Below are 11,981 nucleotides of genomic sequence, written 5' to 3'. Positions count from 1 at the left end.
CCCTATTTATTGTTCTTCACAATATGCCTCTGTTCCCAGAGCGGTATAATACAGTAACTTCACTATATCTTGGCCTGCTATATTTGTTTTCCGCACACTCTTTCCCCTCCAATTGGTAAATGTTTACTTACATTTCCCGTTCAATATAGTTGAGCATTCGACTGACATGTGATGCAGAGATCTCCCCATCCACTTCAGCGATATATGTGTAGAGAAACTGGAAGGTGCTGAAAGGGATCCGGGGAGGGCCACCATCGTGGTCAGATGATAGCACTTCACACACTATCTTGAGGGTTCTGGCAATGGTCTGTAAAGCCATAAGGTTAAATGAGGAGAAGGTCACTATTGCAAACTAAATTACTAAGATCAGTTTAGATAACGACAAAGAAAACGAACACCTTGCTCTCGTAAAATAAAGTGGGGATGATGTAATATTCTGGAAAGCTTGAATTTTTTACACCCAAATGTCATTTAACTCAATCCCAAAATATTGAGTATCTACTGGGTGCCTTTCTTTTTCCTTTCCTTTCTTGGTTGGAGGGATACTTTCAAGGAATTAAGTTTATAAGCTGTTGAATGCTTTAAGACATTTATTACTTTAATTAGAATAATCTCACTAAAGGAGGGGAATTTGCTTTTGTAATCTACAAAATGAGAATGATTTCTTCTTGCTGCCCTGCAGTCTTCTCTCTAAGGGGCTGAAATGATTAGTCTAGCTTGTGTACTCCAGTGAGACACTTGGAGCAATGCCCCAGGAGGGGAGCAGACTGCTTTCATTTCCTCTCTCCTGCCCTTGGGAGTTCTCTCCTGGAGGTCATCGTGAAGCACTGTGTGAGGCAGTGTGCCAGGCCCTTCCACAAAGGAGGGTGGGAGGGTGGGCACACAGGAGGCTGGTAAGAGGTTGTCAGAGAGGATGGGAGGCCACGTGCATGACTTGCGGTCAGCATGACAGTGATTTTGGGTAGTTTTGTGAGCATGTGTGCACTGAACTTCCCAATTTCCATCTATAGCTCATCCTCTCTGCTTCTAAAAAAAAGCCTACTCCCCTATTGCCTTTGTTCTGTAGTCCTCTTCCTACAGCCTCATCCAAATTGGGGTGCTGTTATGGGCTGAGTTATGTCCACGCAAAATTCGTATGTCGAAGCCCTAACCCCTAGAACCTCAGAATGTGACTGTATTTGGAGATAGGGCCTTTAAAGAGCTAATTAAGTTAAAATGAAGTCATCAGAGTGGGTTCTAATCCAATAGGTCTGGTGTCCTTATAAGAAGAGATTAGGATGCAGAGAGAGAGAATGGGGGAGAGAGAGACCGACCAGACACATGCATGCAGAGAGGGACAACCACGTGAAGAAAGAGGGAGACGACAGCCATTTACAAGCCAATGAGACATCTTGATCTCAGACTTCCAGCCTCCAAAACAGTGAGAAAACAAATTGCTGTTGTTTAAGCCACCCAGTCTGTGGTACTTTGTTACGGCAGCCTTAGCACACTGATAAAGGTGCTTTCTACCCTGAACATCTTTTATTGATTATTCAGATAACTCAAATTCTATTGCCCTTATATGATTTTCAAATATTTAATAAACAGATGAATGGATAAGAACTCTCTAGACTGGAGCTTTTTGGTAAACTTAAATAACTCGAAAGTAGACAGAGATCTGCATTCTATTGCACAAGAATTTTTGGTCAGATGGGGATCCACTCCATAGAGATAGCCTGTAAGCATCTTACAAGCCTCATTTTCAAACTCAGAGGCGAAAGGCTCAGAAAGTGAATTATTTGCTAACAAAACATGCCCTTCCTTCCAGTGAACACGATTACACGATCTCCTCTTGTATAAGATTGGTAGGTATTCTAGAGGAAGGAGTGGTGAAGGGGAAGAGGAACACAGGCCTGCATACTGTAGCATTGTGAATCACATGCAGATTCGGGAAGTAAATGCACCTGCTTCCTAAAATTCCTGCCATTAGATTCTTCTATAAGGAGGGGGCTGGATTTTCCACATGGCCCAGAGATCATGGCTGGCTGGTGAACTGGCAAAGAAAGGAGGGCATTTCTGGGCTTGCCTCCAAGAATGTAGCAATTAGCAAGAGTGCCAGATGGTGACATCCTGACCTCCTTTGGTGACATCCTGACCTCCAGATGGTGACATCCTGACCACCCTCCTCCAGATGGTGACATCCTGACCACCCTTACATTTAAGTTCCCAGCAATAGTCCAACACTAACCAAGTGGGCAAAATGGGATGGGCCCTGGATCCATAGGGCACCCTTTATTTACAGACTAGAGTTTCATGCTGACTTCACCTCTAGGTGTTCTTTTTTTTTTTTTTTTGCGGTATGTGGGCTTCTCACTGCTGTGGCCTATCCCGTTGCAGAGCACAGGCTCTGGACGCGCAGGCTCAGCGGCCATGGCTCATGGGCCCAGCCGCTCCGTGGCATGTGGGATCTTCCCGGACCGGGGCACGAACCCGTGTCCCCTGCATCGGCAGGCGGACTCTCAACCACTGCGCCACCAGGGAAGCCCTAACCTCTAGGTGTTCTTTGACATAGGGATGATGGGGAGCAAAGTCAGACACCTGAGTGCCTCTCAGAATTGGCGGGCTCCACTGTCATCCAGAGCCAGGCCTGATGGTGTCTCTGTGGCAGCAGAGAAGGTGGAATTGAACCACAGGATGTTGGAGATCAAAGGACCTCACGGAACATCTAGGCCAACCTCCCCGTTTTAGCAGGGAGGTAGAAAGAATTCACCTCATGGTTTCCTCTGCCCAGTTTGGGTGGCAGCCATATCAAAGTAAACCTTACAGCTGCAGAGGGAGGGTTGGAATCTGATTTTCCGAAGTCACTCTTGGTTACTGTGAGGTATGTGGACAAGGAGAGGACTCAGACACCTCCAAGGTGCTGAGCGGCTGTGACACAGAGCATCAAAGGCAGGGAGCAGTTGAGGGCAACCCAGAAGAGACTTAAAGAGGCCCTGAGCACCAGGGAGAATGGAGGTGAGCTGGCTGGGGGACCGTCGTGCTGTGAGAGAGACCAAAGACTTCAGCTGCACAGCTAGTGACCACACAGATGAGTATTTCCAGGGAGACAAGGGATGCCAGAGAGTGGGCTTCCCTGGTGGCGCAGTGGTTGAGAGTCCGCCTGCCGATGCAGGGGACACGGGTTTGTGCCCCGGTCCGGGAAGATCCCACATGCCGCAGAGCGGCTGGGCCCGTGAGCCATGGCCGCTGAGCCTGCGCGTCCGGAGCCTGTGCTCCGCAACGGGAGAGGCCACAACAGTGAGAGGCCCGCGTACCGCAAAAAAAAAAAAAAAAAAAGAGATGCCAGAGAGGACCAAGGGATGTGGGAACCCTCCTCCTGGCTGCTCTGTGATCCCAGCATCACCACTTTCCTTGAACAACTGCCACCTTGAAGAGAGGAACAGTGAGGAAAAATCTGAGAGACTGAGCAATTCACCTTGTAGCTGTTTTCAGTTATTGCAGCAGATGAAAAGTCCTGGGTTGGGTTGAATCTACTTATTTTCTTACTCCACCCTTCACGGGTAGGGTAGATGGGGAAGAGCAGGATTAACGACAGAGAAAGTATGGGTACACTTCCCCCCTCCTTGGACGTCTCTGAATATGGTGTGAGTAAACTTGCGACCCCGTGAGAATTTCATAAAACGTGCCCATTTTTTATTTCTCCCCTGTGATTTTCCCCAGTCCTTGGGGCTAATTCCACAGAAGTGTGATAGTGCTGACTGGCAACTTATCTGCCTCTGCTGCTGAGAGTAGTTTATTCATTGCGTAAGGGTGCTAGAAAGGGCAGCGAAGAAGGAAAAAAACCCCACAAATGGCCTCTCCTCTCTAAAGAAATAATTATGCTGAAAGATCAGCAGCAGCCACAGGAAAAGTTGGACCACAGTATTTCTGGTAACTTTTCTCACTAACAAAAGTGTCTAATGTGCATACCCAGGATATTCGAGAAGAAAGAACAAGATTGTATTTAAATATACTGAATGACTCAAACTACCTTTTTCGTACCATTTAGTTTTGGCAGAGGCCGTAATTTTCTCATTAAGTTTTAAACTTGTATGTATTTCAGGGATTTAAAAAAATCATTTTTCTGACTCATTTTCATTTAAGTCATTATAATAGTGTTTGACAAGAGTGAGTCCACATATAAGATGATACCTAAAGCTTTTAAGTATGTATATGAACTGGTTTCTTTAAAACAGGAAAACGGCTTTTGCCGTTGTCAATCAAGTCAAATTTGGAAAAGGCATGAATTTGTATGAGCATCCTGCATCCCTGGGGATGTCAGGACTCTGAGTCTGGAAATAGCCTCATCTCTCCTTTCCTGCTCTCTTCTCTCTGATTTTTCTATCCAATTGTGCTTATCAAATAGTAGTTTTCGATAAGGCTGCACCTCTTTTTAAAAATCTCTATTGGTATATCTTCTAGGTGTCTGAAACCCAAGTATAAGCCCATCTTCTACAGCTGGCTCTTGGTTACCTTAAGGAATATGAATGGAGGGAGTGGAGTGGTAATGGAAATAAACCTAAGTGCAGTGACTGAAATTCATAAATAATCCCAAACCTGCATTTTAGTCGACCTCTCCCCAGAGCCTGATGACAGCTTTCCCCTCCCTCCTCCTAATCCCTGCTTCTGGCTGATGAGCAGAGAAATGACCTCAATTCAGAGAGGAGAAGGAGTAGACAAGAAGGGGCACACTCCTCATGAACCCTGGGGAGTTGACTGTGTGTTCTTACCAGCCCTCCCCGCCTCTGCCAGGTCCCTAGAGATTTTCCCTTAAGGAACAAAAACCATTAAAGCTAACTTACAACTCCAAGAGAGCTGCAAGAAAGGGCGAGAAACTTCAGCCACTCAATCTCCTTCATGAAGCGGCCCACGTTCATCACACTATTAAACAGGTCGGGTGGGAGATTCAGCACCTTCCACATCTGGGCCAGCTCATCTGCTTGGACGATCAGTCTGCCAGCAACCTGCGGGGCCGGGGACAGACACAAGACAGGGAATGAGGGACAGGACAAGAGAAGGCCCTGAGAAACCTACCCGGGGCAAGGCCCCGGTTCTCCTAGCGCACATCAAGGGGTGGGGGAAGGTGCCAGGGGTCAACAGAGACTCTGTTTGGCAGTTCTCTTTGTAAGCGTAGAGAAATATTCAGCCTAGTGAAGAACGTGCTGAGATATAATCATTCAAACTTCAGGTATCAGAGTTATGGGGAAAACATACATGTATATTACACTTCAATTTTTTTCTAGTGCTTTTATTATCTGCTGTTTCATCCCTAGGTTGTCCCTGTAAGGCAGATAAAGCAGCCCGAAAATGAAACCAAGGGGCAGAGAACTTGTCTGAGAGCACTAATTAGTGGTGAAACTAGAACTAGATGTTAAATCTCTTGCTTCCAGACTCCGCTGAGTTCTTTGCACTAGACCCTGAATGCATCGCTCACGCTTTCCTGGGAATAACGTGGGGTCTGTGGTCTGGATGCCTAATGTTGCTTGGTCCCAGGTACCTCGGATCTCTGCCATGTCTACTGCACAAGGTGCTTGGTGGTCAAGAGGGAAGGGCGCAAATGGCCAGTTGTCGGCCAACAATGCAATAATGGTGCAGATGCCCCAGTGAAGTGCTACTACACCTTCCCTGGTCCTCCGATTCCAGTGAAATGCTAAGCCTCTGGGACCAAGGCAGTCGGCTAAGTCAGTCCTGAATCACCCCAAACCTCTTGGTCCTGGATCCTAAAGTGAGGTATAGTAGTGCTAAGCCATTTTTCTTGGGAGTTGGCCAAACTGCAAGCTTTCTCAAGACAGACCCTCCTCATCCATTCACAGGACAGCTCCCAGGACGATATGGCTGTGGAGAGAACCTAAAAGCTAGGCTATGTCTGCACCTGGGGTAACTGGGGAACTATAATATGGCCCTCCCCAACTGTGATTGGCATCGTATCTGGGCTTGATCTGTAAGGGAGACACTGGCAAGGCATGTGGACCTGCACTTTCTGGAGAGAAGGAATTCACATTGCATTGAGCCCCTGGACATTCTGCCAGCTTCAGGACGACATGGGATGACCCAACTGACAACTCAGCTTACAGCCTATTTCACCATGATTCCTATTTCCCCATGGGAAGATTTACTCTCAGTGCATGGTTTAGTGAATTTTAAGACAATGGTGAGCGGCCAGGTGACTTTTGTCTGTACGCACCCAACCTTGACATCGTCCCTACATCCCCCCTCCGTGCTGCCGTTTGGCCCTTACCCGAGAATGCAGGATCTTTAGCAGGTCCGGTGTAAGCTCAGCCCAGTTAGACAAAGTCACTCGCTCAGACCAGTCTCTCACCGGAGGAACCTCTCCACGGGACATAGCCCCAAAATAACTACAAGAAAAAAAAAGTTGGGGGGCTAGGGGGAGCAGCCTCTACCTCAGTGGCCTCTGGATGCTTTGGGAATCCCCTCTCCCTTTTCTTTGAGGGAAGGGATGGAGGAAAGAACATTTATTAAGTGGCTTCTATATGCCAGACACTGTTTTTAGTTCATTTATGTACAGGAAAAGCCTGAATGTGTTACTTTACACTTAAGGTATAGAGATGGCTTAGGGAATAAAAAGATTTGTTCTTCTCTAAGGATGAGGAGTACCAAGTGTTTGGTATGGAATTCCCTGAAGCACATTAGGTCTGGGTATTTTTTTCAGTCATTCCCTCCTAAGTGTTTTATATGCATGTGTGCACGTGCACACACATACATACACACATATAGGCATATATATTGAGACAGATAATATATTGACATAAGTATTGTATATGTACATATGCATGTCTATTTTATGTGTATGTATATTAAAGGAGAGAGAAAATTGTCATTTTAAATCCCCCACTCTTTTTTATGAAGGAAGAATCCTAGTACTTGGAGGAGATTTTTCTTTCAAATATAAAAGTCTTTATGCTTGGTACGATGGCTATCTACATACTTAAAGTTGGTCTTAGGTAGTAGTAGGGGTATGTAATCTTGGAAAGAGAAGTTGGAAGAAGATTAAAATGACTTCCATAAGAAAGGGGAGGAGATGGGGTGCTCTGGGGGGTGAGCCTGGAAGGGTTTCCAGCTGGAGGAAGTGAGGCTTGGGGCTCCATCGGGGAGGGGAGAGAAGTTTGGCAGGGCACTAATGGAGGCTCAGGTGAGAAGACAAGCGCAAAAAGGGTTTGAGATGAACTCACGTGGGGTGTGTGCTGTAAAATCCTCCTCTATCTTCCTTCAGAAATTTCAGTAACATCTGCCTGCCCATCAGTGCTTTGTGGAATGGACTTTGTTTTGGTGCAGTGTGGACAAACACTGAGCCCTGTTTGGGGATTGATCTATGATGGGAAGAGGCTGCCTGCTGCAGAGATTGGACACGAGCAGTTGATACTTGGGGCACCGATGCCATATGGAAGGGCCTGTCTTCATCAGAAGCCTTGTTATTGACTACCCCTGGATCACAGCCTCTGCCCCCTCTCTTATTAATTTTATTTTATTAATTTCTCCAGATCCAGGTAATATAAAAAGAATACAGAGGGAATTTTATAAAAGCCATACAATGATGGGGCAAACCACCCTTTGTCTCTAAGCCACTGCACAATGCAGAGCAACGGCTTCCAGTACCAAAACACCTTCCAGGCACCTGTTGGAGGTCACCAGCAGGGGGAGCAGAAGAAATACGTTCAGGTGACCTCTACCGATGTGCATGAGCAGTCTCCGCAGACAGGTCAGTGGTCGGGTGGGTGTGGCTCAGCAGCGATGTCTTTGGACCTTGTAGCAGAGTTGGTTAGAGAACGTGGAAATGAGGCTGTAGTCATGGATTTCATCCTCTATGGGTTATTTAGCGTCTTCTGCAGTGAGCAGTTCCATGGTTCTTCAAATTTGTGTGGTCACACTTACCCACCACAAGACAAATTAGTTTATGTCCTGCTGATGTCTGGTAGATGGTTTCTTCATGGACAACACATATGCAGGGAAACTTTTGCTTGTGGTGAATTAAGTAGACATTTCATCCGGGAAATACTTTGTGGAGTTTTACCTCTAAAATGCTGCAGGTTTGTAAGTTACATTAAACTGTCTGACAAGTGCTTTCCGTGTCTGAATACATGGAGAGTGTTCTTAGATCATGTTCTCCTTTTTCATTGTAGTTAAACTACAAACTGATTCTTCACAGATATCTAAGACATTTATAGCACATGATACAATATGGGGGAGCAAGCAGACTACAACAGTGGAATGTTTTCTCCCATAAATGTCAGGGACAATACCAAGAAATGTCATTTTTCTTGCTATAAAAGCAGTGCAAGAACAATAAAATGGGGTTTTAAACTATCGTATAGTATAGAACAAAGTCTGTCTGAGTGTGCCAAAAGAAATTAGTCTTCTGACGCTAAAATTCAATCTTAGAGGTAATATATAAAATTTAGACTAGAAAACTAAACAGAGTTCATTACTAGGCAAAGCAACCCTATTTGTGTCTATTTTTATGAGCACCACAGGCTTATTTTCCTTCCATTTGTAAAAGCTTCGTCCTAGCCCAACCCAGGAACCGGAGACTGTGTGAGGCTCCTCTTAGATTGCGTCGTGAGCCTTCTCAAAGGTGTCCGCACCTTCTTCTCACCACCTGCCCACTGCACCTCCTCAACCTCATGCTGCGGACATTCCCCCCTCCCCCAACCCACCAGCTCCACTCTGCAGCCTCTCATTCCTCATCCCCCTCTCCCACTGAAGCCCTATAAGGAGGTCATCCCCAAGCAGTAAAAATCCCCTGAAAATGGTCCCCGGGAGGTCTGGTCAGCTCCTAACTCCTGCCCCAAGCCTCAGTTCCCCAGTTCAAGCAGGCACTTTTTGTCTAAGAAGCCATTTGGTAGCCGGGAGGCTTTGTGTGTGAAGCTCTTTCAGCCTCAGCCAGCAGGTATTGTGTAAGCTCCTTCCATTGAGCAGCCTCTGGAGGTGTCTCCTGAAGGAGGACACCTGTGGTGGAGGCACGCTGTTTGCAGCCGAGCCGGTGCTCCGCCTGTTCCCATCACGCTTGCCTCGCTTCTCCAGAATGCAACATGTACTGTATGGACATCCTTATGCTGAAGGAACGTATTAGTTCAAAGACACAGTCAAGAAAATAACAATTTCCCCAAAGACAAGATACAAAGTGTCTGGCTGGGGCGCAAGAATGAGTTTTAACAGCAGTAGAGGAAGGTGTCCCATTGAAGGAGTAAACTCAGGAGCGAAGCCACTTGGACTGATCCCACACAATCCTCCACCTGGGCTCATCACATCGCTCCCCCACAGGTGCACTGCTGCCATCTAGTGGTTAAACCTGAGGATGAGGCCCTGGTTTACACCAGGGAAAGGCAGGCTAAGCTCCGCGGGATTCTGAACCCTTCTTTGCACTGGGACGGGCGTGGGGGAGGGGTGGAGGTGGAGGGCAGGGACAGGGTGGAGTGTGCGTGTGTGATGTGATGTGGTAATCTGACTCTTGCTGATTGCCCTAGGACACTTTGCCTATAGCTCTGGCGTCCTATTGCTCAGTCTCGTTCCCTTGGGGGAGGGTCTCCATCCTCGCCCGGTTTGCTGTATTTACGTGTGGATTTTAAAGCACCAAAGCAATGCAAGAACTGAACATCCCAAAGATTATGCCGATCAGTCCCGACTCCCAGGCTGCAGCCGTGACAGCCTCCTCAGTTTTCCAAGACCTTCCCTCCTCCACCCCCTACCTCCACCTCCAATGGGAACCACGGGCTGGAGGTGAGAAAGGAGTACGTACTCGGCGGCCCACTGGATGAGATCTTGCGGCTGGGTCCGAATGGCGGCTTTGGTAAATTGCTTCAGCAATTCCGGCAGCTCCGGGGGGATGCATATTTGCTTATGTGTCTGAGGCATTGGTTGGTTGACCTATTGTCGGGGTTGGGGGTGGGGAGGAATAAACAAAATAAAAATCTTTGAATCATAAAATGACAGGAATCTTGGATAGGAGGTCATCCAGCCTCTGTTAGACACTCTCAGTATTGGGGAGTTCACTATCCCACAAGACAGATCTCCAAGGTTAGAAAGTGTTTCACTAATCCCTGCTTTTTGTTGTTGTAATTCCTTCATTTACATAAAAAACACAGAATACTATTTGTTCATTAAAAAGTAGATATTAACAAGAGTAAGCAAAAATATCCCTGGTGATATCCCAAAATACTGGCTGTCTCCTTCCAGAATTTTTTCAGTGTAAATATATATTTGTATATATAAAAATGGGGACATACAAAACAGCTTATTTACTCAACATCTTATCATGACCATTTCCATATCATACAACTCCTGTTGGCCCAATAAGCATCATAGCAAAATTTACTCTGTGAATCCTCTATTACGTGACGTTGGGTTACGTATTTCCAAATAAAAATTATCATTAAACAGCCATTTGATGAACATCTCTCTGTACATTTGCAGGTACTCATCCACTTTTATTGTAAAAGAGAAACTTGTATATTTCACTCAAAAAGTTCCAGGACAAATTGAAACAAAACATGAAAATCCATAGATGGTATGCAACACTATACACAAATAAGCAGCAGGTGAAAAGTCTTTGCTTTTAGTAGAGAAAGAGAGACTAGATGTTCTGAAAAGCCCTGTCTCTTCAAAACACCTGGATACGAGACAAATCTGAGCAAATGTACCTTTCAAATTGCCTTGCTGAGCTTGCAAGAAAGCGAGGGAAATCCTCATGTGCCAGGTAAGTGAGTAAAGCAGAAACCAGTGTGGAAAGCAAATGAAGAAATTAGGGCTGACTTGGGGGCAAATGTAGACACCAGGAACTTGAAGCTTTGAGACAAATGGCCAGGCAAGGACTGAAGAAGTAAATAGCTGAACGGAAGACTCTCTCATCCCCCCAAATCTGAAACCCTCCAAGGCTCACACACTTTCAGTGTGAAAGGGTGGGACTGAAAATATCTGCCTAATGGCAGGGGGGAAGAGGCACAGAAATATTTCTCTCTTGCTGCTACTTACTGGGGGAGAAATAGTCTTCCACGAATTTGTAGCCACAATCTAGGTCTAAGTTTTAAATTTATACCACCAGCCTGGTTGGGAAATCCCAAGACAAGAAACCAAAGTGGCCTCAGGTTGGTGGTACTCCATTATCTTTTACTTTATGTTCTTTTATTTAGAGGAAGAAGAGTATAAAGATATTAATTTTAAACTTTGTAAAAAGTCAAGTACACATGGCAAAATTTCAAGAGTAATTACTATAAAAGTAATATAACCATCAAATCAGGAGAAAGGAGAAGAGGAATTAAAAGCACTAACAACACAAAACAAATTGATCCAAAAGAAGGCAAGAAAGGAGGGGCTGGGGGAAGCATAGGAAAGGTGGCTAAACAACATGATAGAGGAGAACCCATATATATCAGTAATCACAATAAAAAGGAAAGGTCTTAAATGTGCCGGTTAAAATACAGAAATTATCAGACTGGATTTTTAAAACATCCAGCTGTAGGCACATCTGAAAAGACACAAGGACCAGAAAGACTGAAGGTAAAAGGATATATGGATAAATAGGCAAATAATAACCAAAAGAAAGTTGATGTAGATGTGTTAATACCAGACAAAAGAGACTTTAAGGCAAAATGCATTATTAGGAATAAAGAGGTCACTACATAATATTAAAGCTTCAATTCATCCGGGAAGATAGCACAGTTCTCCATGAGTGTGCTACAGACATCACCAAGGGTGAATCTCACGATGCTGGGTGGAAAAAGCCATATATTGTTTAGGGTCACAAATATAATAAGAACAGTATTACAAGAAATTTAATTATAAAGAAATATAAGAAAGAACAAGGGATGATAAACACAAATTCAGAATGGCATTATCCTCGGTAGGGGAGGGAGAGGGATATCATTAGGGAGACACAACAGGAGTTCCAACACTATTAGTAATGTTCTGTTTCAAGCTGGATGGTAGCTGCCTACATGTTTGTTTCATTA

General features: G+C 45.3%; 1 protein-coding gene across 1 annotated transcript in view; it reads right to left on the bottom strand.

Annotated features, from left to right (window-relative positions):
* Positions 1–9,888, bottom strand: part of ROPN1 (rhophilin associated tail protein 1) — an 11,095-nt gene extending 1,207 nt beyond the window's left edge. The window contains exons 1-4 of the mRNA XM_060149040.1: positions 9,773–9,888; positions 6,257–6,374; positions 4,821–4,982; positions 132–307 (exon numbers count right to left, since the gene is read on the bottom strand). Of these exons, the coding sequence (XP_060005023.1) occupies positions 132–307; positions 4,821–4,982; positions 6,257–6,374; positions 9,773–9,888 (572 nt within the window). The remainder of the gene's footprint in view (positions 1–131; positions 308–4,820; positions 4,983–6,256; positions 6,375–9,772) is intronic.
* Positions 9,889–11,981: the final 2,093 nt, after the last annotated feature.

The sequence above is a fragment of the Lagenorhynchus albirostris genome, chromosome 5 (assembly GCF_949774975.1).
Source record: "Lagenorhynchus albirostris chromosome 5, mLagAlb1.1, whole genome shotgun sequence".
Lineage (NCBI taxonomy): Eukaryota > Metazoa > Chordata > Mammalia > Artiodactyla > Delphinidae > Lagenorhynchus > Lagenorhynchus albirostris.
This window is presented reverse-complemented; position numbering and strand designations above follow the sequence as displayed.